The 24,529-nt window shown below is 41.4% G+C and overlaps 18 protein-coding genes across 18 annotated transcripts; 11 read left to right on the top strand and 7 right to left on the bottom strand. All coding sequences in view use genetic code 12, as the record gives it.

Annotated features, from left to right (window-relative positions):
* Positions 1–20: 20 nt before the first annotated feature.
* Positions 21–1,133, top strand: PGUG_05575 (uncharacterized protein; the record flags this gene model as incomplete). Its single annotated transcript, XM_001482505.1, has 1 exon — positions 21–1,133. The coding sequence occupies one exon, from the start codon at positions 21–23 to the stop codon at positions 1,131–1,133; it is 1,113 nt and encodes a 370-aa protein (XP_001482555.2).
* A 321-nt stretch (positions 1,134–1,454) lies between these two features.
* On the top strand, positions 1,455–3,017 carry PGUG_05576 (uncharacterized protein; the record flags this gene model as incomplete). Its single annotated transcript, XM_001482506.1, has 1 exon — positions 1,455–3,017. One exon carries the CDS (start codon positions 1,455–1,457, stop codon positions 3,015–3,017), a length of 1,563 nt encoding a protein of 520 aa, XP_001482556.2.
* A 57-nt stretch (positions 3,018–3,074) lies between these two features.
* PGUG_05577 (leucine carboxy methyltransferase) lies at positions 3,075–4,211 on the bottom strand (the record flags this gene model as incomplete). The annotated part of the gene is made up of 1 exon (XM_001482507.1): positions 3,075–4,211. The coding sequence occupies one exon, from the start codon at positions 4,209–4,211 to the stop codon at positions 3,075–3,077; it is 1,137 nt and encodes a 378-aa protein (XP_001482557.2).
* Positions 4,212–4,258: 47 nt separating this feature from the next.
* On the bottom strand, positions 4,259–5,029 carry TRM9 (tRNA (carboxymethyluridine(34)-5-O)-methyltransferase; the record flags this gene model as incomplete). The annotated part of the gene is made up of 1 exon (XM_001482508.1): positions 4,259–5,029. The coding sequence occupies one exon, from the start codon at positions 5,027–5,029 to the stop codon at positions 4,259–4,261; it is 771 nt and encodes a 256-aa protein (XP_001482558.2).
* Positions 5,030–5,316: 287 nt separating this feature from the next.
* Positions 5,317–6,510, top strand: PGUG_05579 (uncharacterized protein; the record flags this gene model as incomplete). The annotated part of the gene is made up of 1 exon (XM_001482509.1): positions 5,317–6,510. One exon carries the CDS (start codon positions 5,317–5,319, stop codon positions 6,508–6,510), a length of 1,194 nt encoding a protein of 397 aa, XP_001482559.2.
* Positions 6,511–6,597: 87 nt separating this feature from the next.
* PGUG_05580 (uncharacterized protein) lies at positions 6,598–7,323 on the top strand (the record flags this gene model as incomplete). The annotated part of the gene is made up of 1 exon (XM_001482510.1): positions 6,598–7,323. The coding sequence occupies one exon, from the start codon at positions 6,598–6,600 to the stop codon at positions 7,321–7,323; it is 726 nt and encodes a 241-aa protein (XP_001482560.2).
* Positions 7,324–7,486: 163 nt separating this feature from the next.
* Positions 7,487–9,154, bottom strand: PGUG_05581 (catalase; the record flags this gene model as incomplete). Its single annotated transcript, XM_001482511.1, has 1 exon — positions 7,487–9,154. One exon carries the CDS (start codon positions 9,152–9,154, stop codon positions 7,487–7,489), a length of 1,668 nt encoding a protein of 555 aa, XP_001482561.2.
* Positions 9,155–12,071: 2,917 nt separating this feature from the next.
* On the top strand, positions 12,072–12,950 carry PGUG_05582 (uncharacterized protein; the record flags this gene model as incomplete). The annotated part of the gene is made up of 1 exon (XM_001482512.1): positions 12,072–12,950. One exon carries the CDS (start codon positions 12,072–12,074, stop codon positions 12,948–12,950), a length of 879 nt encoding a protein of 292 aa, XP_001482562.2.
* Positions 12,951–13,023: 73 nt separating this feature from the next.
* On the top strand, positions 13,024–14,475 carry PGUG_05583 (S-adenosylmethionine-dependent methyltransferase; the record flags this gene model as incomplete). The annotated part of the gene is made up of 1 exon (XM_001482513.1): positions 13,024–14,475. The coding sequence occupies one exon, from the start codon at positions 13,024–13,026 to the stop codon at positions 14,473–14,475; it is 1,452 nt and encodes a 483-aa protein (XP_001482563.2).
* A 59-nt stretch (positions 14,476–14,534) lies between these two features.
* Positions 14,535–15,179, top strand: PGUG_05584 (5-formyltetrahydrofolate cyclo-ligase; the record flags this gene model as incomplete). The annotated part of the gene is made up of 1 exon (XM_001482514.1): positions 14,535–15,179. The coding sequence occupies one exon, from the start codon at positions 14,535–14,537 to the stop codon at positions 15,177–15,179; it is 645 nt and encodes a 214-aa protein (XP_001482564.2).
* PGUG_05585 (uncharacterized protein) lies at positions 15,168–15,623 on the bottom strand (the record flags this gene model as incomplete). Its single annotated transcript, XM_001482515.1, has 1 exon — positions 15,168–15,623. One exon carries the CDS (start codon positions 15,621–15,623, stop codon positions 15,168–15,170), a length of 456 nt encoding a protein of 151 aa, XP_001482565.2.
* A 91-nt stretch (positions 15,624–15,714) lies between these two features.
* Positions 15,715–16,341, bottom strand: PGUG_05586 (uncharacterized protein; the record flags this gene model as incomplete). Its single annotated transcript, XM_001482516.1, has 1 exon — positions 15,715–16,341. One exon carries the CDS (start codon positions 16,339–16,341, stop codon positions 15,715–15,717), a length of 627 nt encoding a protein of 208 aa, XP_001482566.2.
* PGUG_05587 (uncharacterized protein) lies at positions 16,311–16,832 on the bottom strand (the record flags this gene model as incomplete). Its single annotated transcript, XM_001482517.1, has 1 exon — positions 16,311–16,832. The coding sequence occupies one exon, from the start codon at positions 16,830–16,832 to the stop codon at positions 16,311–16,313; it is 522 nt and encodes a 173-aa protein (XP_001482567.2).
* A 269-nt stretch (positions 16,833–17,101) lies between these two features.
* PGUG_05588 (uncharacterized protein) lies at positions 17,102–18,199 on the bottom strand (the record flags this gene model as incomplete). Its single annotated transcript, XM_001482518.1, has 1 exon — positions 17,102–18,199. The coding sequence occupies one exon, from the start codon at positions 18,197–18,199 to the stop codon at positions 17,102–17,104; it is 1,098 nt and encodes a 365-aa protein (XP_001482568.2).
* A 498-nt stretch (positions 18,200–18,697) lies between these two features.
* Positions 18,698–21,181, top strand: PHO91 (Pho91p; the record flags this gene model as incomplete). The annotated part of the gene is made up of 1 exon (XM_001482519.1): positions 18,698–21,181. One exon carries the CDS (start codon positions 18,698–18,700, stop codon positions 21,179–21,181), a length of 2,484 nt encoding a protein of 827 aa, XP_001482569.2.
* Positions 21,182–22,413: 1,232 nt separating this feature from the next.
* On the top strand, positions 22,414–23,268 carry PGUG_05590 (uncharacterized protein; the record flags this gene model as incomplete). Its single annotated transcript, XM_001482520.1, has 1 exon — positions 22,414–23,268. One exon carries the CDS (start codon positions 22,414–22,416, stop codon positions 23,266–23,268), a length of 855 nt encoding a protein of 284 aa, XP_001482570.2.
* Positions 23,269–23,492: 224 nt separating this feature from the next.
* Positions 23,493–24,008, top strand: PGUG_05591 (uncharacterized protein; the record flags this gene model as incomplete). The annotated part of the gene is made up of 1 exon (XM_001482521.1): positions 23,493–24,008. One exon carries the CDS (start codon positions 23,493–23,495, stop codon positions 24,006–24,008), a length of 516 nt encoding a protein of 171 aa, XP_001482571.2.
* A 59-nt stretch (positions 24,009–24,067) lies between these two features.
* On the top strand, positions 24,068–24,481 carry PGUG_05592 (uncharacterized protein; the record flags this gene model as incomplete). The annotated part of the gene is made up of 1 exon (XM_001482522.1): positions 24,068–24,481. The coding sequence occupies one exon, from the start codon at positions 24,068–24,070 to the stop codon at positions 24,479–24,481; it is 414 nt and encodes a 137-aa protein (XP_001482572.2).
* Between the last annotated feature and the right edge of the window lie 48 nt (positions 24,482–24,529).

The following is a 24,529-nucleotide window of genomic DNA, read 5'->3' on the forward strand; positions in this document are numbered from 1 at the left end:
AACACAACTGATGAATAACCATGTTTGCAACAATGTCAGAAGATATCCATGATTCATGTTCCAAAGGCAAACCCCGACTGCCTAGGTCTCAGGGCAAACACGCAATGAGTGTCAGTACTGCTGACGCTTTTGCCCTGAGACCGCCAGAAGTTACAATTGCCGAAAAAATTATCAAAACATCCTTCTCCTCTTCTGGGGAGACCGAGTCGGACTCGTCAGAGTCGGATTCTTCAGATTCTCTGGTTGAAGCTCTTGCAGATTTACATAAAGACGTTCCTAGGGACGAACTTCTAACATCTGTCGAGTTGTGTACCGTCAGAGATTACCATCGAATTGCCAAAACATTGCAGATGGCGTTTGAGCAAGACCCGTTTACTAACTACATACTTGGAACTGAAATGGACGACTCGAAGAGCTCCTTAAAGGCTCGTAAACACAAGACAAAGTTGATGACTTCGTTCTTCGAGTTTGCCATATATGAGTGTTTCTCGTTGGGAGGTATAGTTATAGCAGTGAAAGACCGTGCCTTAGAGGCCGAAATTGCCATGAAGGGCTATAAAGCATCCCGTGTACCTTTTTTGGGAGTATCATGCTGGTACCATATGGAATACGACCACGATCAGTTAACCTATAAGTACCCACAATCGCATAGCTTTTTAGCTAACATGCATCCTACCTCATTGAAGTTCAACTTCTTGGCCTCGTTATCACGGTGCAGACTGAAGGTTTTCAGTCCCCTCTTAAACGATGTGAGAGATTCCGTAGTCTCGAAGTTGAATTTGAATGGATCGCGCGATAATATGTGGTACTTGGCTGATATTGGTACAATTCCAGCCATGCGTGGCAAAGGATTAGCAAAGAAGCTTGTTAGCCATTTTTGCGATACTTTTGTCGACGCCTCGCCAAACTCTTGGTGCTATTTGGAAAGCACGAACCCAGTCAATAGAAAGTTCTATGAGAAGCTTGGCTTTGCCGTCGCAAAAACCTTTGATGTAAACGAAGACGACGACGAAGATGAAGCCGATCATAAACCTATCTATATGGACTCGATGTTCAGATATCCAAAGATCATCAAGAGTCACTCCAACGATAATCACCAGACAGCGATACAACGTATGCTACTTAGTGCTTGATCGTTGGAGTGCGCATGCTACTTCCAAAAAACTATTTGAAAATGCTTTTAAAAGGAGATGAATAAGCTCAAGCCCTCATTTCCTGTTCTTCTTCTTTCAACCATCCTTATGTCAAATTACTCTTGTTTGTTTATATGTTTTAGTTTAACGTAATTTGTCCCAAGATTGTATATGCTGTTACACTATGCTAGTAAGTGTCAGAAGGACCATTAAATTGTAACGACAACGTAGCTTTAAATTATGAGTCCTATATAACTTTTGCAGCTATTTGTTGATTATGTAAGTTCTTTACTATTCGAGATCTTTGCAGAACAGTTGGGTATGATTTCCATTTCACGGCGTTGGCTCGTTCAAACCCTCCGAGCTAGTAATAGGAATTTTGGAACCAGTCACCAGTATTTGCGAAAAGCCATTTCAGATCAAAATAATGAAAAAAAGCATCCCGCGATTCATGAGAATGGACTATACTATGGAAAGTTCACAGAAGAAGAGTATCAAAGCGCAGCAAAATATGTTAAGACTAAACTACAAAAGCTTGAAAATGAGATCAAAGGAGAGAAAAATATAAGAGAAAACATCGAAGAGTATCCGATCGTTCCACTGCCAGCGGATCGTAGTAGAAAAGTCAAGGTTGAATCATTAAGTGATTTGCTTGCAGAGATTATAAAAACTAATGGACCTTTATCGTTGCTGGCATATATGCGTCAATGTTTGACTCATCCTGACTATGGCTATTACACAACCACTAATCCTTTAGATAAGTATACTGGTGACTTTATAACTTCTCCTGAAATATCGTCTGTGTTCGGTGAGATGATTGGTATTTGGCTCTTTAGTACCTGGACGAGCCAAGACAACCCGCAAAACATCCGCATCATCGAGTTTGGTCCTGGAAAGGGTACGTTGATGTTTGATGTTGTGCGGACCTTCAACAAGTTAGCCAAGTCAAGAATCCGGAGTGATCAGATCGAGATTTGTTTGATTGAGGCGTCCCCAATTTTGAGAGACGAGCAAGCTGAATTGTTATGTGGTAGCAAGTTGAACTCCGCTGATATCAAAGACTCGTTTTATACGAAATCATCTATCTGGGGCAACACAGTGAAGTGGCTCGAAACAGAAAAAGATATTCTGGATGATGTTCAATACGCTAACTACATTCTAGCTCACGAATTTTTTGATGCATTACCGATCAAATCTTTTCAGAAGTCTGACTCCGGCTGGAGGGAATTACTTGTGGAGCATTCTCCCAGCGTCTTGAATACACAAGGGGCATTACCGTCCGGTGGTTCATCATCCGAATTTAGTCCAGATTTGGAGACTGATTTTCATCTCACGGTATCACCAAAAGATACACCGTCATCGTTAATCCCTGAGTTGAGTAGTCGCTTCAATGCATTACCCACAGGTTCTCGAATAGAAATCTGCACTGATGCTGAGCTCTACGCATTGAAGATGGCCTCTCTCATAAATAATGAGCAAGGAAATGGTGCGGCCCTTATCATAGATTATGGATTGAAGTCGGGGATCCCTAGTAATTCACTTCGAGGGATATACAAGCACAAGTTCGTATCCCCATTCTTTTCACCTGGAAAAGTAGATTTATCAGCAGATGTCGATTTTGAAAATCTCGCAGCGATCACAGCGAAAGCATGTCTGTCCTTTGGACCAGTTGATCAAGGAGATTGGTTACATGAAATGGGAATTGGGTATCGAATTGATCAATTACTCAAGTCCAATGAAGGAAACCCGGCTGAGCAAGATAAAGTGTATGCTTCGTATCGTCGTCTCACCGACAAAAATGAAAATAGTATGGGAGGGGCATACAAAATTCTATGCTTAGTGCCACATAGTGCTCAGATGCCTATTGGCTTTTCTACTTTCTAATTCATGTAAGAAGGTGTATATACGATGAATTTGATAATATTGCAAAATTATAGAAATTTACAAACTTTTGCTGCACACCCATTGATATTGAGAAATATCTTCCACCAAAGATAACGAAGTAGATTGTGAATACTCTCCAAAGCATATACAATAATGCTTAAATAGAAGCACAAATTCTTCTACTTCGTCAATCAATTCAAGTTGTCGAATACGGTTTCGATCAACGGTATCAATCCATTCGCCATGCTGATGGGTTTCATTATAACCGCCTAGCGTTGCAATATCAGTAGCAAAAGCTCTTTTTAGACCGCATTCGTCAACAAGGAACGATACCTTGGATGCTAAAGTTGGGAATTTTTGAAACGTCATTAAATTAATACCTCTTGTGGCCAAATTTGTAGCCATTGTCTCCCCAAACGAGTCGTTGAGTGACATGGGTTCATACATCAAAAACGAGAGGTAGGTTGTAGATTCCTTGAATGTTTTTACCCAGAATTGAACTACAGCGGCATTTTCTTCCTCGGAGAGATAACAAAGCACACACTCACTGAGAATCAATGTCGGCTTCAGTTTATCAAGAATAGAATACAACAGTTCAGCTTCTGGTGAGCCAGCATGCGGTAACTGGCGAAGGTCAATGCCAAGCAAACAGTACCGTTCGCTATCATAATTCGAGTTGATGCTTTGAAATTCTTCTTTTGAGGTAGGGTCAAGCTTTGGCAAAGCACAATTAGTGATTCTGCTCAAATTTGAATCGTTGACTATTGATAGTTTTTTTATGCGGCACGAATCTTCGAAGTCAATTTCGATATATCGAAGCTTGGCCGGATACTTTTCCAATAATCTGAAGGCTCTTGTATCGGACCCTCCTCCGAGAGAAACGATTTGTACGTCGTTAAACTTCTGGATAAACTTCTCGATGATGAGGTCTACCAGTCGGGTTCTCAAGTAAGTACCGTTGTTTATGATAGGTAGCTTGCTTTCACTAAATGATGTTCTGGTGACGCGACCAGCGGAAAGATTTGAATAGCCTGACGTAAATCTGAGATACTTCTTGTACGATTGAACGAGTACATCTATAAAAGGATCAGGGGGATCAAAATAGCCTTTCGAATTCGCACTGAGCCTGCAACTCAATGCGTCTATATCTGTCGATCTGACAACTTTGTCTTTTTTCTCTTTTGGTGATAACATGTAGTTTTAAATCAATTGCAGCTCTTTCGCGCGCAGTATCAAAGTTTCTAATCGCTATTTTTACGAACTATTGCCCACCAGTTATCTTTTTCATAACCGGCCTTGCTTATAACACAACCAGGGACCTCTCCAATATCTTGCTCGAGCTCTCCCTGTCTATAAAGATGGTAATATCTGTAATTGACATTCTTCTCAACCACTGGCGCCTCAACTCCTGTACCCTGGTCCGACTGATCTCTCAGAGAAGATTTGTTAGTGCCCTTACTCAGCTTCTTTTGTGTTACCCATGGAACGAGTACGTCCTGTTCATCCCCCGACTTGTAACCTCGTCTCGACTTCTCTTGTTCAAGTGCCCAACAGTAGACTAATAACTCTCCATTGGTTTTGATTTTAGACATGATTTCTTCTATAGCTTTGATCCTCCTTTCTCTAGTAGAGAAATGGTGAATAACCGCGATCGAAATCGCAAAGTCAAAGACACCGTTTGGATGAGGTAAATTAAGTCCATCAGCTAAAGCAACTTCGTACTTGTTATTTGAAATTTTTTTCGCACACTCAATCAAGCCTATGGATCTGTCCGAGCCAATTATACATAGCTTAGGGTTTACTGCCAAATATTTTCCATTGCCACATCCAACATCGATACCTATGGAGTGATCTTCCCTGGATAAGAGAAATTCTTCAACTATTGGCCACGGTTTGTATCGTGTCTGCGAAAAGTGCGGAGCTATCTCATTGTAAACATCATGGACGAAATGCGCTTCTCGTTCCCTTGGATCTGCTATGGCATCTAAAGAAGGTGAGGACATCGAGCTCATCAGGCATCTCGAATCAAAACTATTGACACTCTATATACAGGAGCAACACAACGAACTAAATCTGATCAAGCCAGATAAATTTAAATGGCATTGGGTTTAGGAGGGTTCAAATCCGAAAGCACGCTCATGTTCATCTTTCAACTTTATATTGACTGCTTGTTGAAGACGTAATTAGCTTTGCTCAACTACGTTGCAACGCTTGAGGCGAAGCGGGATTATAATGCATTACGTAACAGACAATATATTGGCTCAATTCTGGCTCATAACTTGAATAATTTCCAGAGTTGATGAGACTGTGGTTACATCTTATTGTATCCCTTTCTATTGCAATATTCCTCACAAAAAAATTCACTTCTACGAACGATGGCAGAACTGATCAATTGAGATCATTGAAAGAGTATATTGACCACGTCCTTCCAATTACAGTGCCGGTCACCTTGGAGTTTGGAGACACTGGTTTCGCATTTCCAGACTTAGTAAAGGCAACTCAGATTCAAGTAGACTCCCATTTGAAGAGTATCGGTCAGGAGAGATATGAAGTTGTTTTATTGGATAATCTTTACGTTGACCCACTACGAAATAGTTCAATAACTGCGGTTGATCATAACTCTACATCCAACGACTATGCAGTTGAAATGGTCCACGCAAGCGAAAATTTCGTGGTTATTGACTCAAACAAGTTAAAAGCTTTCAATTTTTATAGCTCAGCCGCTATACACGAGAACGATATACCCTATTTTGTTGCTCAATGCATACTATACCATTTACTAAGGACTGACCTAAGTCTCTTACAAAGACCCAACGCTACAGTTTACCTGCCACAATTACATGTAAACTTGGTAAGCGTTTTCTTGAATGGAGATGATTATATTGACATTCCCACTGAAGAGTACAAAAGAGAAGTTCTCCACGACTTTTTGAAAGAGGTTTCATATTACTGCTCGGTAAAAGTGCAATGCCACACATTGAATTCCACTGAAAATTCGATTACGGATGATTTACGGCAGTTTGAGTCAAAAGACACACTAAACCTCATATATTCTCATGTGAGCAACAAATATCGATTACTGAACCTTTTGCCTAGCCATGACATTTCTTACTTTGATTTTAGAGAGCCAGTAGTCACCAGACAAGATCTTTGGCCCTTCTTGTATCATGTTCGCAATGCAATTGCCTCATACTTGGAATTGCCTGCCTTTCCCAGAGACAACATACGAATGAAACTTTGGGCGATGAAGAAGCACAACACAATCAAGTTCCTTCTGGAAACTGTGACAACCTTACAGCAATTTGACCGCAGCTGCAATACCAGCAGCATGAGTCGCAAGAAATATCAATCAGAAGTCGAAGAAATCGTTGGTACCATTGCAAGCTTTAATAACAACAAGACACAGCCCAATTGGGACATTTTATTCCAAAGATCATGGACTGTTCTAACGAATGCCCAGCATGTCTCAGCCGAGTGTTCTGTGGTTCAGTGAGATCACTATCATTAGCATACACCCAATATATTATATACGCAGGAATAAGTTTAATTTGCGAAGTGAAGTGGAAAAGTATCAAATATCATGAGCGATACAGATAGCAGTGATGCACTTAGCGACGTCAGTTTAGATGAAGAGGACGAGGAACTAATTTGGAGAGTGTTTTACAACACGCGTGAGCGTAACTTGAGAGCCGAGAGCCATGAATTTGAGATGGACGATCAAGTCGAAGTCGAAAGCATAAGCGATTTGTCTGACATTGATGAGCCAGAGCTAGTGAATGAATACCGCAACCTAAAAAACGGTACAATAGGTCAAAATTTGACACAAGAGGAGAAAAACAAACTTATTGTAAGTGCATTTTCTGAGGATCATATGGATCGGTTTGTTGCTTACCGACGTGTAGGTATAAACAAACCAGGAATAAAGAAACTATGTAACGGCTTCCTTGGCCAGTCAGTATCCCAGAATATGGCGATTGCACTTTCTGGTATATCAAAAGTATTTTTAGGGGAGATAATTACAAGGGCTTTTGAAATCCAAGACCGCGAATACCGGGCACAATTAAGGGACGAAATAGAAGACAAAAAGAAAAAGAAACTGGAACGAATTACGAAGTTGGACAACAAAGAAACTGACGAGACTGAAAGTGCTGGCCTTCCAAGGCTTGAGTACAATGGTGATACTACACGACCCCTCCAACCATGCCACATTCGGGAAGCTTGGAGGCTTTATAGGCTTGAGAATGAAGGGGCATTCAGTGGACAAAGACGAAGACAGGGTGAAGCAGATGGCAGGTTCTTTCGTTGATACATCGCTATAGCATTTTATTCCCGTATCGATGGTAGTAAAATCTGAACATGTGGACGCACACATCCCTACAGCGCTCTGTTGCATATTTACATTGTGAACGATTCCATTGCATTTCAAAAATCCTAACTGTATTGAACTCAAGGTGATATCGAGCGAACACTCAATTGGCGGGAGAGATTCCAACTTTGTTGGCATATTCTTCGGCATTCAACTTCTCGAATTTCACTTCTAAGCGGTTGGCAAGTGTCTTACCTAAATCTTCATCCATGACACCGAAAAGAAGAGCAAGTCTTTCCTTAATGTAGCTCTTCGTAATGGTTGATGCATGTCCCACGACTGCTTCCACAAAATATTTACGTTGCTCATCGTTAAACACCTTTTGGTACAACGCGCGAGGCTGTTCGACGTCCAATTCGGAGAAGCCAGAGATGTAATCGTACGAATTCAACCAAATCTTTTCATCGTGAGCTCTCTTGGCTCTTTCACTTTGCAATACCGTGTACTTGTCAGTTTCCTTCTTGGTTACTACTCCAATGTATTTTGCTCTTTCAGTGGTTCCCAAGCCATTGGAATACTCCTTAGGATTTGATGAAACCGCGTTAATTGGTTGCAAACTACTCAAGTAATTCGGTCTGCTTCCTTGATTGTCAAAAACTGCGGGTCCATCGCGTTGCAAGTTTCCAGCCAAGAAGGGACAACCTGATCCTTTTTCGAAAGTTCTTGGCCTATTCACTGGAAGCTGCTGGTAATTTGTTCCTAATCTGTGACGATGGGTGTCCGAGTATGAATACAAACGAGACTGTAAGACTGGATCATTTGATGGCTCAAGACCTGGTACCAAGTGTGCTGGAGAAAAGGCCAATTGCTCTATTTCAGCATGATAGTTCTCAGGATTTTTATCAAGAACAATCTTTCCAAACTTTCTCAAAGGAAACTCCTTATGTGGCCAAACTTTCGTCAAGTCGTTAATTGAAAACCGAAAATTTTCAGCTTGTTCAGGACTCATAGTTTGCACATAAACGGAGTAAGTGGGGAACTTCTTCTCAGCGATCCTGTCGTACAAATCTTTGATATGGTACTCAGGCGCAGCACCTGCTAATTCATTTGCTTCTTCAATAGAAAGCGTTGGAAATCCGTCGTCGGCTAAAACGTGAAGTTGAATGTAGTTGAACAGTCCATCTTCCTTCACAAATTTGAATGTATGGCCCGAATAGCCATGCATTCCGGCCCAAGTCTTGGGTGTTCCCCGTGGACCAAACATGTAGGTGATTTGATGGAGACACTCAGGATTGAGAGTGTAATAATCCCAAGTCATTGTTGAATCCATGTTTTGATTGAGGTGAGTTGACGGATCCCTCTTTTGGGTATGAATGAATTTGGCAAACTTATTAGGATCACGAATGAAAAACACTGGTGTATTGTTGAACACCCAATCCATGTTTCCTATGTCAGTTTTGAACTTAATTGAATACCCTCTTGGATCACGAAGAGTATCAGGTGTTCCTCTTTCTCCACCAACTGTGGAAAATCTGATTGAGACTGGACACTTATAACCTACTGTCTGAAATGGACGAGCGTAGGTGAGATCAGATAACGAATCAGTGAGCTCAAAATATCCATGGGCACCTCCACCTTTAGCATGAACAACCCTCTCTGGAATACGTTCCTGATCAAAATGACTAAGATCGTCAATCAAGTTGAAGTCTTGCAATAACAAGGGGCCACCAGGGCCTGCAGTTTGGGCTCCTAGTGGATGAGCCGAGTATGGCACACCATTGGAGGTCGCGTACACGGCGTCGTCTTTCTGTGTGTAATATTCGGAGACCATGATTTACAGTAGTAGTGGGAGAATTCCATCCTTATATACTCTGCTATCTTAAATTGCTATGGCAGCAAGCAAGCTGACTAAAGTAGTTGCTGCAATCCCCAGTGGCCAGCTCCTACTTGCTGTCATAAGCACGGCTCATGCGGCTCATGCAGCAACCACAATATACGACAAACATACGACACCCATCGTGGTACGATGAATAGATTGATTTGAGAAAATGAATATAGGGAGAATATTAGAAGCGGAGTGAACCCGTAGAACACAAGTACTAAAAACCTAACGCAAATGACAAAGGTGAGTTATATTCAAATTCAAGCAAAGCAAAATTGTAGGTAAGTAGTAACAACTTAACGCGAAAAGTGGTATTCCAGCTGACGATGAAAATGATGGCGACAATTATTTAGATCTAATAAAGAAAGCTAGAAGTAGTGTTTCGTCATCCAAAACAGTTTCAATAGTAGGGAACTGCGGTCACAAGGGAATCAGGAACATCAAGACTGTAGGTAAGTAACAACCTAACGCGAAAAGATGACATAGGGAATGGTCACTAGATTTTCAGAACCATCAAATTGTAGATTGGGATAGAAGAGCTGCGTCACCGCGGTAATACTGCAAACTAGTACGCCTGGGAAGCCACATAACGCGCCACCGTAGAAGTAGCCAGTGAAAACGCATAAAGATGCTAATGTGATTCAGTGGAAACAAGTCTTCCATAAAATTTTGAGAAATCAGGAGAGATACTACTGCCTACTTCGGCATGCTCAAATGGCTGGCTTAGCAATCCAGCTCCCTTGGTTGGTATCTAGAAAGCCACTACGAAAAGAAGTTTCTTATTATATAGGCTGCTCATTATTTTGAATTCCTTTCAATTTCCGAGTCTATCGACAGGACGAGAAGTGATCCATAGACATAATGAGCTAAGGACATATCGAGAAAGGTACACCCCGCACACCTACTCCACTATCGTGCAAAATGACGAGTTACATCATTTCCATTCTTGGGTAGGTGGATGAGAATGCAAAGCTTCGACTCAAGTTGGAAACAATGTCAAAATTCTGACTATCTGTTTGACAAGAATGCTTCTCCCAACATATTTAATGCTTTGTGAGAGAGGTAATCCAGTAACTCGAGAAGAATGTTTTGGTCCACATTTCCGATTAATGTTACGTCAATGAGGTACTTACGTAGCTACGGTACTGCAATGCTGAAACTATCTCATCTCGCAAAAGATAATACTTTTCTACGCATCAAATAAACATGCTTAGCTTGGTCTGGCTACACATATCAACAAAGAAGGAGCGCACAACGTTTGTTCTTTTTGTTTTCCATTAACAACTATGATCAGTAGTCTTTGTAGGCACTTTAACCAAACTCGTAACGGGACCGGCCCCTGCATTTTCGAAAATGAAAGAGCACTGGTACAACATCAGTATGCATCGATACCCTTAATATCTCAGAAGATTCAGTAAGATGATCATTAAGATACCTATAAGATTCTCGTCTTACCTTGGAAAAAGATAGTAGCCATTCCTACGCTCTTTATGAAAGCGAGATTTGAAGGTGAGATGGACTGCGATAATTTGCTAGAACCTTAAACTTGTTTGCCTCCAAATAATTCTTATCTTTAATAGCTTATGAACAGAAACGTATAAAGAATTGGTTTAGGTATGATTTAATAAGGTCACAGTTTGTGTCCATAATCGTTCGTCTGCACAATCGTTGTATAATCTTATCCTCGCCTATAGTAAACTATTGAGAGATATCATGAAAATGCTACTAACTAATTGTTAAGCTTCGGTGGCCATCCATAGAAAAAACTACGTATTCTACAATAGAGACTTAGGCCAAATGATGCTATGTCGTATTGAAGCGCAACTTCATTTCGAAACATTATATGCGCGTTGGAAAATGTATTTATACCAGTTATGGTTCCACTGCAATGCTCGCTTTAGATGCCACCACAAGGAACTTCATTTGAACTCTCGGTGCATTGCATTCAAGATTGTACACCATAATGTTCGGTCAGAATTGAAGAAGTTCATTTTAATTCTCGTCTCTGGTATACTGAGGGATCGGAAAGGTCTTTTGTATTGACATTCTTTCCTTACATTCATATTTGAACATTTCCTAGATGTCAGCTACAATTGGATCTGGCTATACTTTCTTTCATGGGAGTGATTTAAACTGATCTTTGGAGCCAGGTACGGGTATTTCTTTAGTGGTAGAAATGGCTATTTGGGTCCCTCAAGAACTATTTTAAGCGTTAGCTGCTTTCCCAACCTGATTACTGTAAGTTAAAGTAACCTATTTTTGGTGCTAATTTGCTACGCGGTTTTAACCTTTGCTACATTAAACCACGTTCAGAATGTATAGTAACATTTACACTTTGTTTTGAAGCAGAGTAAGTACTATAGTCCAATCAAGCGACGGTCGCCGCTCATATTTGTTTGAGAACTATATTCAATACAACTGAGAAAGCCATCTCAATGTTGAACTGTACCTAATTCATGATTTGTTTCTATCAGAAGCCAGCTTTACTCTTTTTCTGTTTGATATTTTTTCTCTTATTTTTAACTTAATCTTACGCTGTTTCTGTATTATGTAGGTTCTTTTGATGTGAACTGTTTAACCCTTGTGTTGGCGACCCAGCTCTTTAATTCGCAAAATTATCATTCGGCCGATTAAAGGAATCGAGGTAGACTGAACAAGATCGGGATCGTATCTTTCTAATGTCTCGATCGTTGTTTATATTAGAACAAATTTTGACTTTGTCAGTTTTGCATCTACCGCACGCACGGCCTACTCGTTCAACAGAGAATCGCAGTCATCGATATGTGCAGGAACGCAAGCAGCGCGATTCATTAGAACAAGAAATAGGGACTTCCTCAGGCTACGCTCAACACTACGTGGATAGAAGATGTTTGCACGCTCTAAGTCGATTCTTCGGCAGACACTTCTGAGAGCACTCAAGTCCCGGCGATTGATGGCCACTCGGAATGCTTTTGATTCTCCCTTCCAATATCACAAGCGAAGTAAGCCTTATGTTCGATGGCCCTTGACTGCCGTTTCCTTTTTAGGTGGAGCTTACATGGCTTATAATGAGACTCTTTTCGACTATTATGCACGCGTGACAGATACTTCTGACTCACTGCCGCTATCTGCATTGCAGCTTGAATACAAATTAAAAAATTTGCCCATATACGAGAGGCTCTCACATCCAAAGCCTGGAGAAAGATGGATAAAATTATACTCGTGGGAGAATTTGGACCGAAATCTACTTGAAAGTCGTGAGTATTCAGATGCCAAAAAAACTGAGGTGGAATACCAGAAGATCTCGGTGCCGTCTCACATTTTGGCCCAACCGGGAGGAATCATGATACAGCCTGTTATTTTTCACAACCTCGACACTGACGAATGTGTGACCATCATTCACGCCGGATACAAGCTTTGTGGTTACCCTTTTATGGTTCATGGAGGCATAATTGCTACGTTTCTCAACGAGTCCTATAAGAGGGCTGCGTCGCTCTCTAAAGAAACGAGCTCCAACTTGAAAGGTGATTATAAAGTTGAGAACTTAACAATCAATTATAAGTCGCCTACTCTCGCGAATCAATTTTTAATTCTAAGGACAACAAAGTCGCCTAAGGAAGAGGATGATTCGAGTGTCATCAGTTTTGAAAGTAAAATTATCTCTGAAAGCGGTAAATTGTTGGTCAATAGTGAAGCTTCTTTGAGAAACACGGGGCGGGCATCGTTAGCACAAGGCTCACGATTATTCAGTTGGAGGAGTGGGTGACTTGGGTCGACATTTAAGTTATCCTGCATGTAAATCTATTGTACAAATTTTAAATCTGTGGTCGGAGAAGAGTATGATTGACAAATTGGACGGGCAACAAGAGCCGAAAGTAGAAATCCTTGACATCAATGATCATGTTCAAGAGTCTTCGGATCCTGTAGTTCCTCATGAGCGCCAGATTATTGATGACATCATTGCAATTTGGAAAGAAGATCCATCTCTGGAGTCTTTGGGTGTTCCAAAACTACATGCCAAGGTGAAAAGTAGGCATCCTACCTGGTCAGTATCCGAAAAAAGAGTACGTACGCTCTTGAAAACTTATGGTCTTATCACGACGAATCAACAGTTCACTTACGCTAATGAGATACATTCGAGAATTGTCTCGAGCATCGAGCTACCTCCGAAGGTAAAGGTCACAATGACAGCCAAGAGGGGAAAGGGTCTTTACGCAAAGACGCAGATCAGAAAGGGAGATCTTATTTGGGAAGAGAGACCTTTATTCTTCGTACCAGCTCTCGCCAATGTTAAGTTGGTAAGAACTGGAAGGGCCTGCGCATACTGTGCAAAGCTTTTGACTCAAAGGTCGAGCACTGGACTATCTGCCCTACGCGGCTTGGATTGCAATGTTTGCCCTGAATTATGGTGCTCGAAGGACTGCAAAACTCTAGATACCTTACATGCGAAATTGAAACACAATATGTCTAGTCATTCAAATGGAAAAGGCTCGAACCTTATCGACGCTAGTGGATTTATAGCTTTGGAGGATTATTGTTTTCAAGAGCAATGGAATGCACTTTATGCAATAACTTTGATATACGCCGAAATGCAAGCTGATAAGACGAGGACTAAAGCGGAATATTTTAGCTCAATGGCACGAGTCTCCCAAAAAGTGCGTTACAAGGCCATAAATTCCTCTGCAGGTTCATTTGATACCATGCAAGGGGGCGCTCTTTTTGTTATGGAGCAACAGGAGGCATTATGGAATGAGGGTTATCAAAAATTTTTGAAGGTATTTCCTTCGGCTCATGACCAAGTCCCGTTTGAGGAGTTTATGATGATGATGGGAACATACAACATAAATAACTTGGACTCGTGCATCTTCCTAACCCAGTCCCATTTGAATCATAGTTGCCATCCTAATACAGACGTACAAGCCTCCACAGCGTCGCGGACTGGTCCATTGAAGGTTTTCGCGGCTCGTGACATCAAAGCTGGTGAAGAGCTTACCACTTCATATGTAAACCCTAGTCACACATTACATCAGAGACAAAGGGAGTTGCGTGTTAATTGGGGATTTATCTGTAGCTGCCAGAGATGCAAAGATGAAGCGAAAGAACATCATAGACGGAAATCGAGTAATGGGATGGGTGCAAAAGAAGTCCCCTCCAACATAAGGGAAATGCTCAAGGATACAAAGAGTGCAATAGGAAATTCGGAAATAGAATTGGAAATCCCTACGGTTCAGGGAGGCGAAAGACGAAAATCTGTTAGGTTTGATGAGCATGTAATATCTGTCAATCAATGAAGCTACTTATTTTTCATAATATTTTGTGCGAATTTATTAAAAGGAAATAGTTTACACCTATGCTTACTTCTGCTAAGAGAGATTTGAGATCGAGAGTTCGCAAAGTGCTCTCCGGAGTAACCTCAGGTTCACTTCATGGTCAGTCGACGGTCGTTTGCAGAACCTTATTAGAGAGCGAACAGTTTCGATCAGCTAAGTCTGTAGGTGTTTACATGAATATGCCTACCATGGAGGTTCAAACTGAGTCCATAATTAAGGCGTGCTTCGATCAACAAAAGGCTGTTTTCTTACCCAAGTGTAGCAGCAACGCAAGATGTGAGGGCCGGAAGAAAAATTACATGTCTATGATACATGTACCTTCACTTGGAGATGTACACAATTTGGAGCCGCAAGGCAAATACAGGCTATTGGAGCCGACTGAGGGTACAGAGGTCTTTAATACTGCAGGTCTTGATCTACTTATACTACCAGGTATGGCATTTACAAAGTCTGGTAGACGCTTAGGTCATGGAGCGGGATTCTATGATGAATTTCTAACTGTATATCAATCTCACTTCGCTAGAGTACCCTATCTAGTAGGATTAGCGTTACTGGAACAAATTGTTGATGATATACCACATGAAGAGCACGACTGGGATCTTGATTGTATCATTAGTCAAGAAGGGCAGGTTTTCTGCCGTAAAATTAACCACTCACTTCACTAAAATTCCAATCCAGCACTTTTCCAACATTCGATCTGCATTGACCCAACTGTGGTATTTATTAAATAGGCTTGTTCCATCTCTACCTGCACATTTCAAGATCTCGTCAGCTCCACCAGGATGAAAGTCAATATATGGCGTGATATTGAATACTTTACCGTTTATGCTCGTCCAACAATCATTGCGATATTTGTGCGCCTTGAGCTGATCCAAGGTCACCCTTACGTAGTTCGGCGGTGGGGTCAGATCTGGGACTCCTCTCATTTGACCACGCAGCGCAGTCAGATTCAAGTGGGCCCAGTCTAGAGGTGAGTGGCCAGGTGCGAGTTCCACTTTCCTTCTGGCTTTCTTAGTGCCGTCAGGTAGCGACTGGACTCTCTGGGCAGACCCAGCTGAAGGAAACAACGTTCCTAGGGTATTCCGCTTTGAGTCATTGCTTGCCATCATCACATTTCGTCAGAAGCGCGCGCAATTACTTAGACGCAAGATTGACATTTATTGACAAAAGTATTACTAAGACTTAAAATACATCGTAACATCATGAGCGTTGCCGGATTTGTTTTCTATCAACCCTCTCGTAGTATAACATGTATACTGTAGTGGTCTCCAATAGAACAGCAGATCTTGATACCTCAGTGATCGTAGCATCGCTTATACGCCAGTACGGACTCTTGATTAATGTTGGAATCTTTTTCATCTTGACCTTGTGAGATTCTTTCGTTGACTCATCAAGTTGTTGTTGCTCTTCTAGCGTCTTCATCAAAGCTTGGGAATTGACAGGAGCGTTGAAATATCCAGAATCGATGTCGTTAACAAGAATCTCTGCTGGTGTGGTCAAACCCGATGTGATAATTTCCTGAATGTTGGCTTCCTCCGTATGAGCTTGATATACTGATGGTCGCTTTCCCATGAAATTTGAAAGCTTTCTCCGGAATCCACCATTGCTGAATTCCTGGTCAGAGCCTGACGTGGCTGAGGATGCATTGGAACTCTCTGAGTACGTGCGAGGCTTGTTATTTGAAATTTCATCTGAAGGGGCAATCGATGGACGCCTATTACCAGTTAAAGTGAACTTTCTTTTTTTCTCTGGCTCTGCTGAAGTGTTCAGTTCCTTACTCTTCATATCACCAGTGCTTAGAGAAGATTGAACATCGGCACTTTCCATTGGAGAGTACTTGATCTCAGGCGAAAGCTTGATGATGTTACCCTCTCTGTCCTTGACAAAAGTGGCTTATGCTTATAACATTCATAGTGACCTTGAGTATGAGATCCTTGGTGTCGAATCATAGCTTTTAGCTTATACTTGTAGTTATCATTCTCGTTGAACTTGAAATTCTGGAAGTGCCTTTTTAAGTTATCAGTCTGATCCTCCGTGATAGGCGTGTTGTTCAAAGTGTCGGGGGACTTGAATGCCGAGGATTCTGGTGAACCACCGCTTGTCTTGGACGGTGCAAATTTAATGTTCGTGTTTTCACGGAGTGTAGCCGCTGTCGTCGTACTTTGCTGAAGTGAATTAACAGATTCGGCGGAAGTGAGCGAAGACGTATCAGAGGTATCAAGTTCACTGGCTGTGCTAATACCCGCGGACTCTTCCTCGTCATCTTCGTCATTTCCATTCTCTTCGAAATCTTCCCTTTGAACGTCCTCATCCTCCATATCGTTTACGTCAGTTGTCAAAACATTTGATTTGATCTGCTGGCCCCCGGTAGATCCTTCCTCTTGCGCAGCTGATTGAAATTGTTTGAGTTCATGATAGTATTCCTGCCCAATTGAAAGCGAAAGACTATCATTGAATGTAACTCTGCATGGGTTCCTTGTTACCTCAACACCATTAAAGCTAGACCGTGAAAGGTGGATGCCGAAGACTTTTGGTGGCTTCAAAATCAGCGCTTTTCTGAGTACGGTGGAAGATACTTGGGAGATATCTACTCCATCTTTTTGTAAGACTTTACGTAGTCTTCCAAACTGCTTTCAAGGTCCCTATTGATACTCAATTGAGGATCACTATCAAGTTCTTTGAGTTTGTTAATGAAATCAGCCTCATCAGGTGATACACTTTTACCCTGTGCTTGCCGATGCATCTCATTTTCGACAATTTTTGAAACCCTACATTTGATACACTGATACCCTTCGATGGACTCTGAGTCGTTTTCCTCTAACATGGACTCAAGGTTGGTCGAAACTTTTTGAGGAGTATGCAATGTAAGCATCAAAAAGGGGGAAAAGCTCGGTTTCGAAACGTGAGAACAAGTTAAGCATCTCATTTGCGATAAGATCAAGCCACTGAATGGAAATTCTGGAATATCAATACTCTCCAACTCATCAATAGCATGAACATTATCCTGAAATTTAGAGCACCAAAGGCGGTAGTTTTTCACAATTTTTACATTTTCGTTTTCCAAAGTTTCGTTAATCAATAGGGTTAATTCGTGTGCATCGTGCTGAGACCTTGATATTCTAGCATCAAAAATCTTCTCTAATGAATGTAAAAATGTCCACACTGAAATTGTTCTTGTAGTCATCTGAGTTTCTTGTAACTTTTTGACAATTTCCGCTAATGCAATATGCAAAGGAATTTCGAACTTAGAGTTCTTATCCCTTGATTTGGTACCTTCACTGGTATCAACTTTCAAGTCTTCCGCGATATTGTGTTTTATCATGAGTTGAGCAAGTTTTTCAAATTCGGATATGAACTGGTTCAAATACTCCGTAAGTCCCGGAAGTGACAGGTATGCCTGAAGTGTTGAGTTAGCAAAACAATCATTCCTCAAATTTATAAGCCCAGTGGTATGCTTATCGGGTCGCTTGGTAAACATCTTCTTGTTCGACCTAAGGTATGGAAAGGATGGTATTAGGATATAGAAGGCAGTGGCAGTCGCTGCAAAAATGTAGAAGTGGCGTGCAACAAAATATAGTAGTCCAGAAACAGGTGACTTCGGACTTTCAACAATGGGGAAGTTGACTTGTGAATCTCTATAATTTCTATTCAATATTAAACTCCGCACCTGTTGCCACAAGGACATGCGTATTGGAGATTTATAAGAATTTGTTTTCTTGCCCCGCCCAAACCCCCGCAAAAATCTTCGGGCTCGAGGCGCACGACTACGTCATTTCGGAAAAACCAGGAACGCGATAGCATCGTTCGAGCACTATCTTGTTTTAATCAAAATTCTGAGACAATTCTCGGTTATACAACCGCATACTTGCTCAGATAATGATGCTAAAGTATTGTATTGAATATTGTACTAAGAATGTGACCTCTGTTGCTATCTTTGCAAGTTTGCTGGTACACAGTAAAATCGTAGAATTTGGCAAAATTAGAATTTATATTAGCATCGAAGTAAATTCTTTAAATACCTACCTTGTTGCCAATGTGCACGTTGTAAGTCATTTCCAGGCTCATCTCCTCAATAATTCCCAATTTCACATCCCCTTTAGGTTTTCCCAAGGAATTAATTTGGGCGTGTACATACCGAAAGAATACGCAAGAGAACCACCCATTCGATATCTCGGGAGAGCCAATGAAGTTTTCCCACTCTTTACAGTTTAATGCTGTTCCAGAGTGGTCTTCCAAGTACATTGCATATACCACCTTAAAGAAGTTAATTTATTCTTTACAAAGGGATTCGTTGAGGAATCATGGCGGGGATCTTGAATCTAGTTATTTAGCTCCTCATGAGCATGGAGATCGACCGGATGGATCGACGGTCTTCCTTGCTGCTTTGGACGCCGAGTTGAAAAAAATTGATGAATTTTATAAAACAACAGAGGCTGTTGCCTTTCAAAATACTGAAGAGTTAATGAGAGACATTGAGACTTTTGAAGCTGAACTCGAAGGGGCATCGAAGAGAAGGCCCTCGAGCTTCAGTGATTTTGGATTGACCAGATCGCGGTCAAAGCTGCAAGCTAGTAGAGAAAGGACGGAATCTGATGCTTCAGGAGACTACAACGCCGTTACTGACCCCGATACTGAATTCACGGAAGGGGAGGATGGTCGCGAGGAAGATGATGACATTCAAAATTATAATCCAGAGGAGAGACCTATGCTCAAATCTAACGGACTGCAAAGTAAAAACATAGAGGACTATTTGAAGTCACCCAAGACAAGTGCAATATGGGGGGAGATAACCAACCAATTACCTCCTCAATTGATGCTTTTATCGGAAAGCAGGGTGATTCTTAGAAAGAGGGTAATCGGATTGTATACTACACTTTCTGAGTTGAAGTCATACATAGAACTCAACCATACTGGGTTCAAGAAGGCTTTGAAAAAGTTTGACAAGTCATTGAACACTCATTTAAAAGATGAGTATTTGGAAACTCTTCCTACGAGGTCTTTCATCTTCAAAGCTTCCACCACTGAGAAGCTAACGGAGCATTTAGATTCTTTGGTTAAGCTTTACGCTCTAATCTGTAACCATGGTGATGACTATGAAGCTGCTCGTTCAGAATTGTCAATTCATTTGCGTGAGCATGTAATCTGGGAGCGAAACACTGTTTGGAGGGACATGATCGGCTTGGAAAGAAAAGCCCAAGCACCTCGTGCTGATGGAGCTGATACGAAACTGTCAGCGAAAAACGCATTAAACTTTGACTTTTCATTGAAGAATCCTACATTGATCAAGATAGTACTGATTACGATTCTAACTATAATATTGTTGAACTTTTCACCCTTTGAAGACAAAGAACAAAAAAATTGTTTTGCCTTATTAATTTGTGCATCATTGTTGTGGGCTACCGAGGCAATTCCCCTTTTCGTCACTTCGCTCTTGATCCCGCTCTTAATCATTGTCTTCAAAGTCCTTAAGAATGATGATGGATCGGTTATGGATGCATTGGATGGATCAAAGTACGTATTGTCAACGATGTGGAACTCTGTCATCCTTTTACTCTTGGGGGGTTTCACACTAGCCGCTGCGTTATCGAAGTATCAAATTGCAAAACTCATGTCCACTTGGATTTTATCTAAAGCGGGAACCAATCCTTCAACGGTTCTATTGACTATAATGGGAGTGGCTTTGTTTGCTTCTATGTGGATTTCAAATGTCGCTGCGCCAGTGCTTTGTTTCTCTTTGATACAACCGTTATTGCGTACCCTACCTAAAGATTCCCAATTTATCGATGCGCTAATCTTGGGCATTGCATTGGCGTCGAATGTTGGGGGTATGGCGTCGCCTATCGCATCTCCCCAGAACATGATAGCAATTGGCTCTATGGACCCACAGCCTTCATGGGGTCAGTGGTTTGTTGTTGCGCTCCCTGTATGCATAATTACCCTTGTCCTTATTTGGGTATTTCTTCTCGTTGCGTTTAAATGCAATTCAAAAAACACCACTTTAGTGTCCATAAGAACCATTGACGATAAATTCACATTGACACAATGGTACATATTGGGAGTTACTATCATGACTATACTTTTGTGGTGCATTGCTTCCAGGTTGGAAGGTATTTTTGGCGAAATGGGAATCATAGCCTTGATACCGCTAGTCCTATTCTTCGGTCCAGGCCTTTTAGCCACTGAGGACTTCAATAATTACCCATGGAACATTGTCATACTTGCTATGGGTGGAACTGCCTTGGGTAAGGCGGTAGCATCATCAGGGCTCTTATCGACAATTGCACAAACCATTCAGGCTGAAGTTGAGGACCTTTCATTATTTGGTGTTACACTTACATTTGGTTTGCTCATACTCACGATGGCAACGTTTGTATCTCACACTGTGGCAGCGTTGATTATTATTCCACTTGTTTCTGAAATCGGAAACAAATTACCTGAACCACATCCCCGACTTTTGATTATGGCTAGTGCATTATTGTGCTCGGCTGCCATGGGTCTTCCCACGTCCGGATTTCCAAATGTAACCGCTATCTGTATGACTGATGAATTTGGCAAACCATACTTGACTGTGGGAACTTTTATAACTCGCGGTGTTCCAAGTTCGATCATTGCTTATGTTGTTATCGTGACAGTGGGGTATGCAACAATGAAAATCATCAACTTCTAGGTTTTACCACACTGTCTACAACCATCTATGCATTTACCGACTGCGGCTATGTGTAAGGCGATAGTCTACATCAGTCATTATCATTCATAATGAACATGAATCCAATAAATATAATATTCACTACTCTTGCAACTTTTAGAAAATCTATTGGCAAATACGAAGTGCACTTTCACTCGTTAATCTCATCCTATAGCAGCAGGTTGGCCGTTCTTCATTCTGTTAATGACATCCTTGTTGATATCACCCGTAGCACCACAGATTGAGCATTTCAAGCGCTTGCTGAAATAGAAGGGAAGCACCGGAATAAAGAAAAGCGTCACTGCATTGATCGTGCGAACGGCATGTGCTGATTGGTTATGGCAGTTTCCACAATAGCATGCCATGTTACCAATTCCATCGATTGGTTTGTTGAACTCTTTGACTGGAATGTTAGTAGTTGCAAAATTCGGTACTAATGAGAGTAAAAACTCATCAATCTTGTGCCCAATTGGTTCCAAAGTGGCTCATGCTTACATCCAATGAGAAAGAAACAAAAATCCATATTCTTCTCGATGTATGTGCGTTCAAATCAACAACTGGCCGTTGCTTTTAAATTCAACGTTCCAGGTTGGTGATCAAGTGACCGCAGTTGCTAAACGTTATGTACAGGACAATAAAGGTGATTGAACACGCCATGAAGCCAGTTGATAAGAACAGAGCAGCCCATACATACCTCCAATGAGAAAGAAAAACATCTTTCAATTTCCTTTTGTTCACGCTTATTACTTGACTACTTAGCGTTTGCCAAGTCTTGATGTCAGGCTTTAGAGACGATAGCAAGCCATGTACAGGACTCCGCACCTGTTGAAATCCTACTTGTTCTGACATAATCAAGTTCAAAGGTACTTTAGGTTTTAAGTTGGGGTTCTTGGGAATTGAAGGCTAAAAGACTTATAGACAATTCTTAGAGCTCTATCAACAGATGAGCCCATACTTATAGATCTTCAGATGTGGTACTTGAGGGATTTCTTGAAACATCCCTCATACTTGAAACATCCACATTTAGTGTGAAACAACCACATTATCTAAGCTGCTTGATTTACGAGGTGTTCTGGTTCGGACACCTCTATTTTCAACAGCACCAACGTCGTATGCAGAAAATTGATTCACCTTCCTTGTTCAATCTTGAAAGCAGACATTGCCAGTGGCGAAAAAATATCTAGTGTAGCAAAGGAACACCTAATTCTGGTCCAATGCCGCCTCAAACGAAAGTTCAACGAAGAACCAATCTCTCAAGATCAATTTCATTGTTGCAATCGCAACATTTTTGGTGGTTCGTGGGACAATGCTCGATAGTAGTGTGTACTTCCATACACACCGTTGTCTCGATATTTAGCTCGTCACGAACATTCTATGACATCTGCCTCTTCTCAGTGCTCATAACATACGCTATAGTGATTGGTCAAGTCCATTTCAAAGGAAAGCGAATCTCACAAATTCTTGCCATATTCAAGGATAGAAATTCTCGTATCAAATTTTTCAAGGATGACAACGTGCACTATTTCCTACTTGCGACAGTTTTCTATTTCACTCGCGGCATTATTGGTCCCATAAGTGGAGGTCTTTACCCATACGCTGTGTATGGAATATTTCATGCAATTGGTTATTTTCAAAATGAGCTTTTGCCCCTAATGTCAATTTCATTTGATAGGAAGCAACAAATTGATGCTACATTGACTCAAGCTGGAGCTCTCTACAACGATAGGGCGATGTTGGTTGCTTGTACCTCCGAATTGCGATTATTAGTGCTCGAGTTAATTTCGCTTCCATTCTCGGTGCTTTATATTTTTGGCAACCCCATGTTTCGCACCACCAAGGTGTTCGTATCGTTTGCAATCATATTCTTCCTGGTGATGAGGTACAATTCCAGCAAACACATGAAAATGACCATTGAATCTACTGACGCAACAATACTTCAGTACCTCCGCCATCCCATGGTACCGCAGGTGGTGCTCCGAGTTTACGAATACGGGTTCAAGTACATGGCAAAACAATTCGCCATGATTGTCTTATCGCCACTAACCAACGCTAAGGCCAAAGTGAACTGACATATGCACTTGAATTCTAGAATCAAGTGTCAAAGCATGCACGGCGCTAACAATTGACAGCCTCACAACTCCTGACGCGCACCGATCTCCGAATTAATCTACGGTGCAGGACCGAGCATGTGGAAGTCTTCCCCACTCATACAAGGAGGGGAACACATCTCACATGAACTTCTGTCACGACTATTATATAGCTGGAAAAGTCCGAACAACAACTTAAAAAAATAATGAGTGTACACACATTAGTGGATCCAAAATGCGCTGAGTCCAACCTTCGTATCTTGCGGTACATGTTCAGGATTAATGTCGCTGTTATTGCAACAACATTTATCTGCTTACTCAAATTCCAGCCCGATAAGCTAAAGCCCTTCCTCTGGTCAAGTGGAGCTGCAATCTTCTGCTATGGTACACTCGATAACATGGGAAACCCAGGCTTTGTGACGGACGCGCAGGGGACCACTAGATTGATCAGATCTGGAAAAGATCTTCGAATCAGCAAGACCCCAGCTTTGGGACCTTATTACTTGACTATTTATTTGTCATGGTTCATTGAGACAGTTTTGGCTACTTTAGGAACAGTCAACGTTTGCTGGCTTTTCCTTATTCCAACTGCATATTTATTTGCTAGAATTTACATGTTTTACAGCGCTGAGCCAAAGCCTTCTGACATTCCCAGCCACAAACTGTACTCCCAACAGCTCCAAGACGGACACGGGGCTCGCACCAGGGCAATTATCCGCTAGATTAGATATGTATGTAATGAACAAAATACTCCTTATGGTGTTGCGTGTATATACCGGTAATGGTATTTAGAGTACAAGCTGAGATTCAACTAACCATGAGCCTCTTGCATTTTCGCTCGACAATACACAGATCCTCTTTCATTATACGCAAACTGATGTCTACAAGTACGCAGCCTGGTCCTATTGAAGCTTGTATGACCGCAAAACTCAAGGATCAATTTAAACCTACTTCGTTAAAAATCAAAAATGATTCTCACAAGCATGCACATCATGCGGGGATTCGAGGAGCGACAAACACGACTGAATCTCATTTCCAGATCGAGATTGTGAGCGATGAATTCGAAGGCAAGAACATGCCAACGAGACACCGTATGGTCTACCAATTATTAAGTGATGAATTGCAAAATAAAGGTGTTCATGCTTTGCAAATGAAAACGAAGACTCCAGCCGAATTCAGTAAGACAAACCAGTAATAAATCAAACACAGATGCATTAATCATATTATAGAAACAATAAACCGA

Source organism: Meyerozyma guilliermondii, genomic scaffold (genome assembly GCF_000149425.1).
Source record: "Meyerozyma guilliermondii ATCC 6260 scaffold_7 genomic scaffold, whole genome shotgun sequence".
NCBI lineage: Eukaryota > Fungi > Ascomycota > Pichiomycetes > Serinales > Debaryomycetaceae > Meyerozyma > Meyerozyma guilliermondii.